This window comes from Aquarana catesbeiana, linkage group LG13, assembly GCF_042186555.1.
Source record: "Aquarana catesbeiana isolate 2022-GZ linkage group LG13, ASM4218655v1, whole genome shotgun sequence".
Classification (NCBI taxonomy): Eukaryota; Metazoa; Chordata; class Amphibia; order Anura; family Ranidae; genus Aquarana; species Aquarana catesbeiana.
The window spans coordinates 226,953,870-226,971,118 of NC_133336.1; the positions used below are offsets into that span (position 1 = coordinate 226,953,870).

Sequence of the window (17,249 nt, forward strand, 5' to 3'; positions counted from 1 at the left end):
GTGATATCATAGAAATTCATCTTTACTTGGTCTACACCATTTGCAGGAAGGCAATGCAAGAAATAATGCAATTGTAATTTATTTCCTGGTTCCTGGAGGGAGGAGGGGAGGAGAGGTTTGCATAGCTAAGGGGCAGCAACTTCCTCTGACACTGCCATTGCTTTGGAAACCTGACCTGAAACTTATCACTGCTTGTGCTGCACTGAGCATGTGCGAGATCTGCAAGGATGAGATCCAGGAAGAAATACAGTCTGGCTTCAGATGCCCACACTTAAGATGGCCACGGCCTGCTGGAAGTTTATAAAATAACAAACTAATGCTATAAACGAACAAAGCGGACCTTAGTTTACAGACTAACTTTACCAGAATACATTAACTTTGTGTATTATAGGGGTATTTTTATTTATAAAGTATAAATTTGGCCGGACCACCACTTTAAAAAAAGAAAAAAGACCAGTTTTGCGGCGCTTTCAAAGCGCTTTAGAATTGCTGCCCATTCATTCAATGGGTAAGGGCGTTTTTGGGAGCGCTATTTATAATGCTCATAACCTGCCCCAAAGAAGCTGCTTGCAGGACTTTTTCTATTGTCCCACAAGCGCACCGCCACAGTGTGAAAGCACTCATGCAAATAAATGGGAGGCAGTTTTCAGGCGCTATTTCTAGCGCTAAAACGACTGAAAACTGCCTCAGTGTGAAAGGGGTCTAACAGAAATGCCAGAGATTCATCCAGATGGTTTAAATCAATTCTGATCAACTTCCACCTCTTTGCAGCAACTTCAATCAACCTCCACCACACCGGTGAGCAAACAGGTTACTTACCAAAAGGTTTGTCCCCACAAGCAAGGCCCAGACACATTTGTTTATATCCTTCCAGCAGTGCCACTCCGCTCAAGCCGGCTTCCGATGAGAACAGACTGTGCCACGGAATGTCAAACCTCCAGGTAGTATCTCCAATATCTTAAAAACAATGTTAGTGCAGCACATAAGTAAAACAGTCCATAGCATGTAAAAACATATAAAAGAAGAGAAAATCCCTCGTGGTCAGAAAGGGGAACAAGATCTTCTATATAAGGTGATGATATCCTCCACCACAGACACACAGATGTGCTTACCAGATTGGATGGACCTCTTGTTATAGGAGGTCATAAGCGTATGTGTCTGCTAGAAGGTGGGTCGGCACTCCTCAGCCACTATGGAAACACAATCCAACACCGTCGCACGACACTCCAGAGAGATTGTATGGATGATGAATCCAAAAGTATTTGGTGCAAAGGAGATGCAGCAGTCCCAAAGAAAATAGTAATAATCTAAGTGTAATCCGTATACTAAATGGTTTATTTAGTAAAAAATACAGGCGCTGACCAGCGCAAGCAGTGAAAAACAGCAGCACAGATAAAAACAGCTTGTTTCGTGAGAACAGCTGAGAGATGGCAGCGGGTGATGTGTGTAATGAAGCTCCGCCCCCGTACACGGTGTTACGTCCATTAGGACTTTGTCAGCGAGGGTGGAGCCAGAGTCTCATCCGAGAGCCTTAAATACAAGCCAACTGTCAGCAGAGTTAGTAATAAAACCGGAAGCGGAAGTGGCATCAAAAAAACGGTTTGATTCCTCTGTGGAGACACCAGCCAATACCAAAAATAGATGGTAAAAACCACATTGTTCCACTATGATCTCAAACCACTGCAGGGATCTACTATGTGTCATGAAGGGAAAAATATATATTTTATTATGTACCCGCGGCCATCTCCATAAGATTTAATAGAATAAAAATGCACTTAAAAAACTTATGAAAAATAATATAAAAATAAGGCACACACATGTGAATTCCTATTTGTCGGATATAAAGCAGTTGAGGTCAAACTCGACGTTTAACCCCCTAGGAACTGCTACCCTGGTTTCATGGATTCATAGGGACTCCCGCTGGCTCAACTGCCTTATATAGTTACCCCCTCTCCAATGTTTGGTGACTTTTTCTAAGCCCCAAAATTGTAATTTTCTTGGATCCCTGTTATGAAAAATCCTGAAATGTCTTGACACATTGTGTTTCTTAACACCCCTTTTGATATTATTAACATGTTCTGCTATGCGGACTCCTATGGGTCTAGAGGTTCCCCCCACGTATTGAAGTCCGCAATCACATTGTAACATTCTCAGAGAGAATGTGAGAATGTTTTGTTTTTGTATGGCAGTGAAGGTACATTGTAAATCATTCTCCCAGTTCTGCAGAAACAACAAATCTGGTTGTTCCGCTGGGGTATTAAGCAAAGTATATGTTTTGGAGAGTACCTGGGATAATGTTCCTTGCTCTCTACAATACTCTTCTAGGGTTCTCAGGTCACGCTTAAAATATGAGGGGTCTGGTATTGAGTGGATGAAATGGTGTAGTCAGATCGCCTTCCAAAAAGTTAATTGAAAATCCCCAGTGTCTGTCATCAGTGAGTGGATTGAGGTCCAATGATCTCCTTCTATGTAATGTGAAGTGCAATCTTTACCCTCTGTCCACAACGTTTCATATTCTGAGTAGTCTAGTCCCGGAGGAAATGCCGGGTTGCCTAAAATGGGGAATAATGGGGATTGTTTGGAGGTCAGGGAGGTGGTTTTAATTACTATCGAGCCCACATATAACGTGGCGCCTATGATAGGGTGTGTAGTCATGCTTGAGGGGAGTGTATCATAGCACCAGATTGCTCTCTTTAGCGGGACACCTGCCTGGGAACGTTCTACTTGAACCCATAACTTAGTTTGATCATGTCTGTTCCAGTCGATAATTCTCCCTAGGTGTACCGCTTGGTAATAGTGTTTCACTTCGGGGAGGGCGAGCCCTCCGTAATGTTTCGGTAGTGTCAGGTAACGTCGGCGTATTCGAGGTTTCGTTTGTGACCAAATAAATTTTACAAATATTGAGTGAACTTGTTTAAAATATAGGGAGGGTATTCTAATTGGCAGTGCTTGAAATAAATATAAAAATTTCGGGAGAATGCACATTTTCAATAGGGATGAGCTTCGAGTTCGAGTCGAACTCACGTTCGACTCGAACATTGGCTGTTCGCAAGTTCGCCGAACAGCGAACAATTTGGGGTGTTCGCGGCAAATTCGAATGCCGCGGAACACCCTTTAAAAGTCTATGGGAGAAATCAAAAGTGCTAATTTTAAAGGCTAATATGCAAGTTATTGTCACAAAAAGTGTTTGGGGACCAGGGTCCTGCCCCAGGGGACATGGATCAATGCAAAAAAAAGTTTTAAAAACGGCCGTTTTTTCGGGAGCAGTGATTTTAATAATGCTTAAAGTCAAACAATAAAAGTGTAATATCCCTTTAAATTTCGTACCTGGGGGGTGTCTATAGTATGCCTGTAAAGGGGCGCATGTTTCCCGTGTTTAGAACAGTCTGACAGCAAAATGACATTTCGAAGGAAAAAAAGCCATTTAAAACTACCCGCGGCTATTGCATTGCCAACAATACACATAGAAGTTCATTGATAAAAACGGCATGGGAATTCCCCACAGGGAAACCCCGAACCAAAATTTAAAAAAAAAAAATGACGTGGGGTTCCCCCTAAATTCCATACCAGACCCTTCAGGTCTGGTATGGATTTTAAGGGGAACCCCGCGCCAAAAAATAAAAAATAAACGGCGTGGGGTCCCCCCAAAAATCCATACCAGACCCTTATCCGAGCACGCAACCTGGCAGGCCGCAGGAAAAGAGGGGGGGATGAGAGTGCGCCCCCCCCCTCCTGAACCATACCAGGCCACATGCCCTCAACATTGGGAGGGTGCTTTGGGGTAGCCCCCCCAAAACACCTTGTCCCCATGTTGATGAGGACAAGGGCCTCATCCCCACAACCCTGGCCGGTGGTTGTGGGGGTCTGCGGGCGGGGGGCTTATCGGAATCTGGAAGCCCCCTTTAACAAGGGGACCCCCAGATCCCGCCCCCCCCCTGTGTGAAATGGTAAGGGGGTACTTACCCCTACCATTTCACTAAAAAAGTGTCAAAATAGTTAAAAATGACAAGAGACAGTTTTTGACAATTCCTTTATTTAAATGCTTCTTCTATCTTCCTTCATCTTCTTCTGGTTCTTCTGGCTCTTCTGGTTCTTCCTCCGGCGTTCTCGTCCAGCATCTCCTCCGCGGCGTCTTCTATCTTCTTCTCCTCGGGCCGCTCCGCACCCATGGCATTGGGGGGAGGCTCCCGCTCTTCTCTTCATCTTCTTCTTCATCCTCTTCTCTTCTTCTCTTCTTCCTTCTTCTCTTCTTAATTTTCTTCTCCGGGCCGCTCCGCATCCATGCATGGAGGGAGGCTCCCGCTGTGTGACGGCGTCTCCTCATCTGACGGTTCTTAAATAACGGGGGGCGGGGCCACCCGATGACCCCGCCCCCTCTGACGCACGGTGAGTTGACGGGACTTCCCTGTGACGTCACGGGGAATGCCACAGGGAAGTCCCGTCATGTCCCGTGCGTCAGAGGGGGCGGGGTCACCAGGTGGCCCCGCCCCCCGTTATTTAAGAACCGTCAGATGAGGAGACGCCGTCACACAGCGGGAGCCTCCCTCCATGCATGGATGCGGAGCGGCCCGGAGAAGAAAATTAAGAAGAGAAGAAGGAAGAAGAGAAGAAGAGAAGAGGATGAAGAAGAAGATGAAGAGAAGAGCGGGAACCTCCCCCCAATGCCATGGGTGCGTGGCGGCCCGAGGAGAAGAAGATAGAAGACGCCGCGGAGGAGATGCTGGACGAGAACGCCGGAGGAAGAACCAGAAGAGCCAGAAGAACCAGAAGAAGAAGAAGATGAAGGAAGATAGAAGAAGCATTTAAATAAATGAATTGTCAAAAACTGTCTCTTGTCATTTTTAACTATTTTGACACTTTTTTAGTGAAATGGTAGGGGTAAGTACCCCCTTACCATTTCACACAGGGGGGGCCGGGATCTGGGGGTCCCCTTGTTAAAGGGGGCTTCCAGATTCCGATAAGCCCCCTGCCCGCAGACCCCCACAACCACCGGCCAGGGTTGTGGGGATGAGGCCCTTGTCCTCATCAACATGGGGACAAGGTGTTTTGGGGGGCTACCCCAAAGCACCCTCCCAATGTTGAGGGCATGTGGCCTGGTACGGTTCAGGAGGGGGGGGGCGCACTCTCGTCCCCCCCTCTTTTCCTGCGGCCTGCCAGGTTGCGTGCTCGGATAAGGGTCTGGTATGGATTTTTGGGGGGACCCCACACCGTTTTTTTTTTTTTTTTTGGCGCGGGGTTCCCCTTAAAATTCATACCAGACCTGAAGGGTCTGGTATGGAATTTAGGGGGAACCCTACGTCATTTTTTTAAAAAATTTTGGCCGGGGTTCACCTTAATATCCATACCAGACCTGAAGGGCCTGGTATGGAATTTAGGGGGGCTCCCACATCATTTTTTTTTTTTTAATTTTGGTTCGGGATTTCCCTGTGGGGAATTCCCATGCCGTTTTTATCAATGAACTTCTATGTGTATTGTCGGCAATGCAATAGCCGCGGGTAGTTTTAAATGGCTTTTTTTCCTTCGAAATGTAATTTTGCTGTCAGACTGTTCTAAAAACAGGAAACATGCGCCCCTTTACAGGCATACTATAGACACCCCCCAGGTACGAAATTTAAAGGGATATTACAGTTTTATTGTTTGACTTTAAGCATTATTAAAATCACTGCTCCTGAAAAAACGGCCGTTTTTAAAACTTTTTTTTGCATTGATCTGTGTCCCCTGGGGCAGGACCCGGGTCCCCAAACACTTTTTATGACAATAACTTGCATATAAGCCTTTAAAATTAGCACTTTTGATTATTCATGTTCGTGTCCCATAGACTTTAACGGTGTTCGCGTGTTTGAGCGAACTTTTTTCCTGTTCGCATGTTCTGGTGCGAACCGAACAGGGGGGTGTTCGGCTCATCCCTAATTTTCAATAGATTGCACCTTCCAAACCATGAATGGAGGCCCTTGCCCCAATCTTCTAGCAGCCCTTTTGCTTTAGACAGCATTGGTGGAAAGTTCAATTCAAATGTGCATCTCAGGTCTCTGGGTGTATTAGTCCCTAAGTAGGTAAAGTGGCTTTCGGACCATTTAAAGCTAAATTTAGATTGCAGGGGGGTCAATGTGTCTGCTGTCATATTAATGGCCATCGCTGTAGATTTGTCGAAGTTAATTTTTAAATTAGATATGTTCCCATATCTCTGGAATTCTTTAATTAAGTTTGGTAGAGACACGGTCGGGCATGTCAGGGAGAACAAGAGATCATCAGCATATGCAGAGATCTTATACTGAGTTTGATCAATGGTATTTCCTGAGATATCCGGGTTACAGCATATTGTACATAAGAAGGGTTCAAGCACTAAGGCATAGAGAAGAGGTGATAGGGGACAACCCTGTCTGGTACCATTGGAGATGGTAAAAGGTTTAGAGAGGATTCCATTAGCTTTGACCTGTGCTGTCGGTATGGAGTAAATGTTAGAGATCCATTTCAGCATATGCCTACCAAGTCCAATATATTTAAGAACCGAGGCCATGAATTCCCAACTCACCCGGTCAAAGGCCTTTTCGGCATCTGTGCTGAGAAAAATGCAAGAGGTCTTGGTTATAGAGGCCCTATGTATTAAGTTAAGCACCTTAGTGGTATTATCCCTAGCTTCCCTAGAAGGGACAAAGCCCACCTGGTCCAGGTGTATCAGATCTGTCATATGTCGGGATAATCTGTTAGCTAAAATTTTAGTAAGGAGCTTTAGATCTATATTCAAAAGAGATATGGGCCTATAGCTGCCGCAGGAAGAAGGATCTTTTCCATCTTTGGGAATAAGGGAAATGTGTGCACTTAATGTGTCTCTCTGAAGCCTACCACCCTCAGTAAGACTATTAAAAAGTTTTAGCATATATGGGCCTAAAATCGGCAGTAGGGTTTGATAATATTGAAGGGTGAACCCATCTGGTCCTGGTGCTTTACCTGGTTTCATACATTTGATGGCGCTTTGCAACTCCATCAAAGTGATGTGTTCTTCCATAGCCTGTGCATTTTCCTCTGAGAGCTTAGGAATGTTTGATTGAGTCAGGTAATCCCTTACAGCAGCATCACTGTGATGCTGTTTTGGGAGGTTGTATAAGGAGGAATAGTAGGCTCTAAATTCATTGGCAATCTGGGTAGGTAACCCTTTCTTCTGTCCCGAAGAGGAGACGATTTGGGGGATGTATGCACGGAGTCTCTGTTGTCTAATAGATCTGGCCAAAAGTTTCCCGCACTTGTTTCCCGCCTCATATGCAAGTTTCCTACAGGATTGTAGTGCTGCTTTTACTCGATATTGTAAGAGATCAACTGTCTGTCTACGTAGGGTGAATAATTCAGCTTCTAGCGATGGTGTCGGGTTTCTCTTGTGTGTCGTTTCTAAATCATGTACCTTCTGTAAAGCCCCGTACACACGGTCGGATTTTCCGATGGAAAATGTCCGATCGGAGCGTGTTGTCGGAAATTCCGACCGTGTGTGGGCTCCATCGGACATTTTCCATCAGATTTTCCGACACACAAAGTTGGACAGCAGGAGATAAAATTTTGCGACAACAAAATCCGTTGTCGGAAATTCCGATCGTGTGTACACAAATCCGATGGACAAAGTGCCACGCATGCTCAGAATAAATAAAGAGATGAAAGCTATTGGCCACTGCCCCATTTATATTCCCGACGTACGTGTTTTACGTCACCGCGTTTAGAACGATCGGATTTTCCGACAACTTTGTGCGACCGTGTGTAGACAAAACAAGTTTGAGCCAACATCCGTCTGAAAAAATCCTACGATTTTGTTGTTGGAATGTCCGAACAAAGTCCGACCGTGTGTACGCCCTATAAGAGTGACAATAGTTGTTTCTCCCGTTCCCTTTTAATGTGTGTCCCGTGTTTGATCAGAACCCCTCTAATCACAGACTTGTGTGCCTCCCATAATATCCCAGGATCACAGTTATCAATGTCGTTGGTTAGAAAGTATTGATTAAGTTCCTTTGTGACGTCTGTCAGTACTGTGGGGGTCTGTAGTAGGCTCTCATTCAGACGCCAAAATTTCGCTTTGGTCAATGCAGTCCGCGAAAGAGAGTAGCGCATGGTGATGGGCGCATGGTCTGACCAAGTTATGTTACCTATCTCCACCGCATCTACTGCTTCTAATTGACTATGTGGTAGCAAGAAAAAGTCAATGCGTGAGTACGTGGTTAGTATGTGGTTAGATGATGACCAGGGGAGCTAACCCAGATCCGCCCAGCCCCCCCACCCCAACCAATAACTAAGGCATGTATCACAGTAAAGTACAAAACATATCAAATACTCTGTCAGGCATGTACTTAATATCATATACATTTCCTTTATACATTCAGGCTTGGATCCAGTGCAAAGCATAAAACATAAAACATAAAACATAAGACCTCCCTACATATTAACTGAGTGGTAAACGAAACCACCCGAACTCAAAGTGGGCAGTGTTCTCAACTTCCCCTGAACCTCACTGCCGGAGCAGTGATAAAGAAGTGTTTCTCTCTATTTCTTAGGGGAATGGGATCTGTAATGTCTATACTCACATCTTACTTTGTGATCTGTTTTGGCCCATAGCGGATGGATACCCACAGGTCCCTGCATCTGACTACCACGGAAGGTGCATGACACCATATTTGTCCCCCCACCCGGTGCCTCCCGCTGATCCATCAATAGGGAAAAAATAGCTGGTCTGTATAGACCACAAGCAAAGTTTTATGGCCCCAGGTGTAAGGAACCTACAAACTTAAAATTCCCAAAAACTATCCTTTCAACATAAAAGTAACCAAGGTGTCTCTGTCTTAGCAGGTATATAACATCTCCCTCAAAGTAGCAGACGGTTCCCTCTGAATTTCCGGGGAGTGAGGCAATCTTGAGCTCCGTCAGGTTCTGCAGTTATTCCATCTGACTGCGGTGAGGATTCGGAAGAACATATTTTGTCCCTGATAGACACTTGGAGGGTTTATAGGAGGTTAATGGGGGGGGGGACCCTCAACAGGGGACAATAGCAGTGGTCTAGTCCAGGTGTCCATTACACCAGGCAGAGGTGGCATTATAGAGGTAGCCATCAAAACTGGGTCCCCAAACTTTCTCCACCCTTCCTCCCCCATGGCCCGTTCCCCTCCTTAGTCTAACCCCCATCTGGGTATCTCCTCCGCAACGTATCGGAGATCAGTGAGTAAGGAGAGGGGTAAATAGATGTCTTATCAGGTTCATATTCAAGAGAGATAGGCCTCAGTTTACCCTCCTGGTGTCCTAAAAGGTTCCACTTGGAAGTTATAGATAGGGGATAAAACAATGGGTGCACTTGAGGAAGGGAAACGTTATGTGCCAAAAAAAGGGAAAAACAAAATCTCACCACAGCAGCGGCCGCCGCTAGGTTTCCCTGGTTATTTCCGGAGAGGTGATGCGGGATCTGCGTCAGTTCCTTTGTGGTCTTGGTGAGCGAGGTCTTCGTGAGTTTGTTCCTCCCAACCTGGATGCGAATCTCGGAAGTAGCTGAAGCCAGTCTGGGACATCCACAGGGTCTGTTTCCATAAATTCAAACAATGCAGGAAGTTCTGAAGGCGATCTGAGGGTGAAGAATTGAGAGCGTTTCTTAAAAGTCACCGCTATGGGGAAACCCCACCGATAAGTGATGCCAGCATGTTAGGCAATTTCAAGCACAGGTTTCAACAGTGCCCTTCGTTGCAGGGTGGCTCTTGAGAGGTCCGGCATGATCTGGATATCAGCTCCATCAAACTCCACACTCCGCACCTCCCATGCTTTCTTCAGGATGAGCTCCTTATGAACATATTGATGGATCCTGCAAATCACATCTCTCGGGCGATTCGGATCTGGCCATCGTGGTCCCAGGGCTCTGTGTATCCAATCGAAGGTCATAGTAGTTGGGAAATCATTGCCTGTCATGTCTCTAAATATGGCCAGTGCAGTAGCTGTCAGGTCTTCCGAACCAGTGGCCTCAGGTAAGCCCCGGAGTCGCAGGTTGTTCCTCCTGCTGCGATCCTCCATTTCCTCTAAATGTAACTGCTGATTAAGAACTGACATTGCTTGAGTAGCTTGAGTGTCTTCTACCTTTTTTATTCGCCTTTCCATGTCTGTCACCTTGACTTCCCCTGTCCCCAAGCGTTCTGTCAGGGCGGTGATATCCGTACGGACCGCCGCTATATCTCTGCGATGAGAGGCTTCTAGTCTGCTGGCCAGAGACTCAAAATCAGCCCTGGTTGGTATAGCTAGTAGCAGGGCCCTCAGCTCTGCATCCGCGTGTAAAGTAAGGGGAGTGGGATGTGGGTCAGGCAGCTCTTGGGAGTTACATCTCAACACTGCAGGAGTAACACTGTCTAAGGAGCAGGAGGCTATGGATGTTGTTGGTGAGGCGCGCTGTGCTGTACTGACATGCTCACTGTGTCTCATGGCGTCCGCCATCTTTGGAGCAGGGGATAGGTCCTGAGAATCAGTGTAATACTGATATAAAGTTCCCTTTTTCGGCGTTTTGGGAGAAGATTTCTTGCCTTGCTTGCTGTATCTTCCTCTGCGTTTCCCAGCAGAGTACATGCCGCTATTTGCCAGATATATTACTGAAGGTTAGGGCAGGAAATGCCGGGACGGATCGGGAGCTCTTCAGCAGCACGTCCTCACTCGGCCATGTCCAGACCACGCCCCTTTCATATGTTTTTTAAGTGCATTTTAATTCTATAAAATCTTATGGAGATGGCCGCAGGTACATAATAAAATAATATAAAAGTAAAATAAAATAATAATAATATAATAATAAAATAATATAAAAGTACATAATATATTTTTCCCTTCATGACACATAGTAGATCCCTGCAGTGGTTTGAGATCATAGTGGAATGATGTGGTTTTTAACATCTATTTTTGGTATTGGCTGGTGTCACCACAGGGGAATCGAACTGGTTTTTTGACGCCGCTTCCGTTACTAACTCTGCTAACAGCCGGCTTGTATTTAAGGCTCTCGGGTGACACTCTGGCTCCACCCTCGCTGACGAAGTCCTACTGGACGTAACGCCGTGCACGGAGCTTCATTACACACATCACCCGCTGCCATCTCTCAGTTGTTCTCACGGTACAAGCTATTTTATCTGTGCTGTTGTTTTTCACTGCTTGCGCTGGTCGGCGCCTGTATTTTTTACTAAATAAACCATTCAGTATACGGATTACACTTAGATTATTACTATTTTCTTTGGGACTGCTGCATCTCCTTTGCACCAAACACTTTTGGATTCATCATCCATACAATCTCTCTGGAGTGTCATCTGACGGTGTTGGATTAGATTTCCATAGTGGCTGAGGAGTGCTGACCCGCCTTCTAGCAGACACATGCGCTTATGACCTCCTATAACAAGAGGTCCATCCAATCTGGTAAGCACATCTGTGTGTGTGTGGTGAAGGATATTGTCACCTTATACAGAAGATCTTGTTCCCCTTTCTGACCACGGAGGATTTTCTCTTGTTTTTTATGTTTTTACATGCTATGGACTGTTTTACTTATGCGCTGCACTAACATTGTTTTTAAGTAGTTATATAGGCTTTGTGATTTCCTATAGTGTTCAACTTGCATCCACATGCTATTAGTTTGTGCTGATTGTTCCCTTTTATATTCTATTGTAGTATCTCCAATATCATGTGAGGTATCCAGACAATGGCCGCAATCACATTACATAGAAAAGAAAAAGCCTCTATAGTGCATAAACCTTAAATATATAGAATCACAGATTGTACAGTTCCATCATATACACGAGTATACACAGAACTCAGAGCACACACCGTTCCAGACTGCAGCCGTGTATGATGGAGTCCAGGCAGTGACATGGAGGCTTTTTCTTTTCTATGTGATGTGATTGTGGCCATTGTCTGGACACCTCGGGTGATATTGCATTTATGCACATTATATGTTATACAGACTGAAGTAGCTGTGAATTTTTATTATTGATCACTAGGGATGAGCTTCGAGTTCGAGTCGAACATTGGCTGTTCGCAAGTTCGCCAAACAGCAAACAATTTGGGGTGTTCGCGGCAAATTCGAATGCCGCGGAACACCCTTTAAAAGTCTATGGGAGAAATCAAAAGTGCTAATTTTAAAGGCTTATAGGCAAGTTATTGTCATAAAAAGTGTTTGGGGACCCGGGTCCTGCCCCAGGGGACATGGATCAATGCAAAAAAAAGTTTTAAAAACGGCCGTTTTTTCAGGAGCAGTGATTTTAATAATGCTTAAAGTCAAACAATAAAAGTGTAATATCCCTTTAAATTTCGTACCTGGGGGGTGTCTATAGTATGCCTGTAAAGGGGCGCATGTTTCCTGTGTTTAGAACAGTCTGACAGCAAAATGACATTTCGAAGGAAAAAAACAATTTAAACCTACTCGCGGCTATTGCATTGCCGACAATACACATAGAAGTTCATTGATAAAAACGGCATGGGAATTCCCCACAGGGGAACCCCAAACCAAAATTTAAAAAAAAAAATGACGTGGGAGTCCCCCTAAATTCCATACCAGACCCTTCAGGTCTGGTATGGATATTAAGGGGAACCCCGGCCAAAATGTAAAAAAAAAATGACGTGGGGTTCCCCCTAAATTCCATACCAGACCCTTCAGGTCTGGTATGGATTTTAAGGGGAACCCCGCACCAAAAAAAAAAAAAAAACGCCGTGGGGTCCCCCCAAAAATCCATACCAGACCCTTATCCGTGCACGCAACCTGGCAGGCAGCAGGAGAAGAGGGGGGACGAGAGTGCGCCCCCCTCCTGAACCGTACCAGGCCACATGCCCTCAACATTGGGAGGGTGCTTTGGGGTAGCCCCCCAAAACACCTTGTCCCCATGTTGATGAGGACAAGGGCCTCATCCCCACAACCCTGGCCGGTGGTTGTGGGGGTCTGTGGGCGGGGGGCTTATCGGAATCTGGAAGCCCCCTTTAACAAGGGGACCCCCAGATCCCGGCCCCCCCCTGTGTGAAATGGTAAGGGGGTACTTACCCCTACCATTTCACTAAAAAACTGTCAAAAATGTTAAAAATGACAAGAGACAGTTTTTGACAATTCCTTTATTTAAATGCTTCTTCTTTCTTCTATCTTTCTTCATCTTCTTCTTCTTCTGGTTCTTCTGGTTCTTCCTCCGGCGTTCTCGTCCAGCATCTCCTCCGCGGCGTCTTCTATCTTCTTCTCCTCGGGCCGCTCCACACCCATGGCATGGGAGGAGGCTCCTGCTCTTCTCTTCATCATCTTCTTCTCTTCTTCCTTCTTCTCTTCTTCTCTTCTTCATTTTCTTCTCCAGGCCGCTCCGCACCCATGCTGGCATGGAGGGAGGCTCCCGCTGTGTGACGGCGTCTCCTCGTCTGACGGTTCTTAAATAACGGGGGGCGGGGCCACCCGGTGACCCCGCCCCCTCTGATGCACGGGACATGACGAGACTTCCCTGTGGCATTCCCCGTGACGTCACAGGGAAGTCCCGTCAAGTCACCGTGCGTCAGAGGGGGGCGGGGTCAAAGGGATATTACACTTTTATTGTTTGACTTTAAGCATTATTAAAATCACTGCTCCTGAAAAAACGTCCGTTTTTAAAACTTTTTTTTTGCATTGATCCATGTCCCCTGGGGCAGGACCCAGGTCCCCAAACACTTTTTATGACAATAACTTGCATATAAGCCTTTAAAATTAGCACTTTTGATTATTCATGTTCATGTCCCATAGACTTTAACGGTGTTCGCGTGTTCGAACAAACTTTTTTCCTGTTCGCATGTTCTGCTGCGAACCGAACAGGGGGGTGTTCGGCTCATCCCTATTGATCACTATTGGTGAAGTTATCACATCTACATTAGAAGTGTTGGTATTTGGACACATTGTAGGTTGCATATTTCTCATTTGTCTCATCACACATTTTGTCACTAAGTGTAGGGCTCTATACATAGAATTATATTATACTATTTGTACTTCTATATCAGACTTCTTGCTGGCGGCTGGTTTTTATTCATTAGATTTTCACAAAGTCGTTCATGTTTTTAAGTGCAGATATTTAGTTTTTTACATTTTTATATCCAGCTTTAGAAAACGGTCTGATATTGGTGATATATAGAGACAACCAGGAGAAGAAAAACATCTCCATTATTATTAGATTTTATTAGTTTAGACATACACTATATTACCAAAAGTATTGGGATGCCTGCCTTTACAAGCACATGAACTTTAAGGGCATCCCAGTTTTAAGCCTCGTACACACGATCAGATTTTCAGACGACCGTTGTTCCGTTTTTTGTTGCATGCTAGTCTCATTGAAAGTGAAGAGGTTACTCTCCATATGAAAATTCTCTTCCGACAGAATACAACTTCAGAAGTGACGTAATGTGTTGAATAGATTTGTATGTATTCTTTTGTTTCTCAGCATGCGTAGTCTTGCGCTCGCAATTTATTTTGGGTGAAAACTGTACTGATTAAACAAAAATCAGACTATGAGTTCGTGTACGATAAAAATTTTATAGTCTGCACATCCAGCTTTTGTCAGAAGAAAGATCGGAATCGGCTGTCAAAAGCACCAAACTAACGATCATGTTGGATTAGAAGGCCTGGCTTGCAGTCTCCGCTCTAAATAATACCGAAGGTGTTCTATCGGGTTGAGGTCAGGACTCTGTGCAGGCAAGTCAAGTTCCTCCACCCCAAACTCACTCATATATGTCTTTATGGACCTTGCTTTGTGCACTGGCAAATCATTTGGTGAAGGGGGGATTATGGTGTGGGGGGATTATGGTGTGGGGGGTGTTTTTCCAGGGGTTGGGTTTGGCCCCTTAGTTCCAGTGAAGGGAACTCTTAAGGCATCAACATACCAAGACATTTTGGACAATTCATGCTTCAAACTTTGTGGAAACAGTTTGGGGATGGCCCCTTCCTGTTCCAACATGTGCACCAGTGCACAAAGCAAGGTCCATAAAAACATGGATGAACGAGTTTGGGGTGGAGGAACTTGACTGGCCTGCACGGAGTCCTGACCTCAACCCAATAGGACACCTTTGGGATGAATTAGATCAGAGACTGTGAGCCAGTCCTTCTCATCCAACATCAGTGCCTGACCTCACAAATGTGCTTCTGGAAGAATGGTCAAACATTCCCATAGACACACTCCTAAACCTTGTGGACAGCTTTCCCAGAAGAAATGAAGCTGTTATAGCTGAAAAGCGTGGGCCAACTCAATATTGAACCCTACGGACTAAGACCGGGATGTCATTAAACTTCATGTGTGTAAAGGCAGGTGTCCCAATACTTTTGGTAATGTAGTGTAATAGTCCAGTATTTAGGCTCCATGCACACTGGCTTAATAAATTGCTACTACTACAGGAGTTTTCTGTTCTGCCTGTAGAAGCAGCTTTATGTTCTCCTATGTCTCCATACACATTGGGATGATTACAGACATACTTTGAGCTAAACGTTTAGAGGCAGGAAAAAAAACCTTCTGGTTCGTGTTTCTGATTGGAGCTTTCAGGCAGAAAAAAATGCAAAACTCTCCTAAACTCATCTAAACTTTGTACAATAAACTCTCTATATGAACTTTTTTTCTGCCAAGGGAACTGGCATTTTTATACGCCCAGTGTGCATGGAGCCTTATGGAGTCTAAAGATGGAATTTGATCACATTCTCATATTTCTATATGTCTGTCCCAGAATATTATTGTCTTAGTCAGTCCTGTTATACTCACTGTAATTCCTCTATCCGGCTTGTTGTCAGAGCTTCCATCAGATCCCTGAAATGAGGACCCTCCAGATTGTTCCCAAACAGGTTCAGTGTCCTCAGTGTCTGGTTATTTCTTATTCCAGATGCCAGCTGGGGGCAGGAACTGTCTGTCAGGTGATTCTCATCCAATCTGTAGAAGAAGAGAAGAATATTACCAGAAGAAAATGAATTTCTCCCCCAGGAATGAATGTAACTATTCTCTACATGAATGGAACTCATTTCTCTTTATTGGAATCATTAATATTAGATCAGCTTATAATACACGATCGATCATCTACACTATTGGAAGATTTCTCTTTTTGTGGATCCCAATTACTAAATGTGACATGAGAAGTGGATGAGGTGGTGTGATCCATTCATTATTCCTGTATGGGGATTGGACCATACACACTCACACTGACCTCTAGGCTTTCACCTCCAACCTTCTGCTAAGTCTTGGATTCAGTTGTGGGGATTCACTTTGATGGTCACAGAAGTCTCACTCATGTTGTGGAAACTTCATTGAGTAAAAGTGACACCATTGTACTTTGGGATTTCCTTTGAACATCATGGTGGAGGATTTGATCTTATGGTGTGGAGAAGATTTCATTATTACTGTTCTTTATTTGGACCTTTTTTAAAAATTTGTACTATTTTTGCTGCACTAATTGTTTAAATGCTGATTATAAATTCTCTTCATTAGTTATCAGTGAAATAGTCTCCATACCATTGTTATATATACACTTATAGGGCGTTTTGTGATGAGGAGTCTCACTTTTATTGTTATATTTTCACATTTATATTGTGTGAATGTTATATACTAGTGCTGCAGTCTTCCATATTATACTAGCTGTGATAATTCCACCAATAGGGATCAGATATAACAATTACATTCACTACAAAATTACACTTTCATACATGTGAGGAAGGGCAGATCTCCTCCAACCTATTCACAGCTACTTCAATCTATATAACATATAATGTACAAAAATACACAAACATGAAGAGCAACAAAGTTATCTTATACAATTACAAACCTCAAGAGAAAGTTCATAAATGTGTAAAAGTGGATTTCCTACAACCCATTCACCACTACTTCCATCTCCAATCACCATACAGTGACTTGTGTAGTAAGACCCCTTTCACACTGCAGAACCGCTAAAACAGCACTAAATCTCTGGTCATTTTTGCGGTGCTTTTGTGGTGTTTTAGCTGCGCTTTTCGTGCCCTAGTGGGCCGGTGACAATGGGACCTTAAAGTGGAGCTCCACCCATATTATAAAGTAATTTACCTCCAAAGCTGCTGTGTGTGCTGATAAAGAACTGGCATGTTTTTTTTCTTAAACTCACTGTTATATACTGTATAGTAGTTGGCACTTCCTGTCCTCGGCCGCGGCCCAGCATTTCCTCCCCGCTCTGCAATGCCTCCGGGGAGATGTTTGTCATCAATCCCAGAAGGCAATAGGCATCGCTGGGCCGTAGCATTGTGTTATTTCAAAACCGGAAATGACGCAATGCAA

General features: G+C 44.6%; 1 protein-coding gene across 1 annotated transcript in view; it reads right to left on the reverse strand.

The window, feature by feature from the left end:
- Positions 1-17,249, reverse strand: part of LOC141116679 (NACHT, LRR and PYD domains-containing protein 12-like) — a 329,149-nt gene that overhangs the window by 112,098 nt on the left and 199,802 nt on the right. Inside the window, exon 7 of the mRNA XM_073609070.1 lies at positions 15,717-15,881. Coding sequence (XP_073465171.1) covers positions 15,717-15,881 — 165 coding nt within the window. The remainder of the gene's footprint in view (positions 1-15,716; positions 15,882-17,249) is intronic.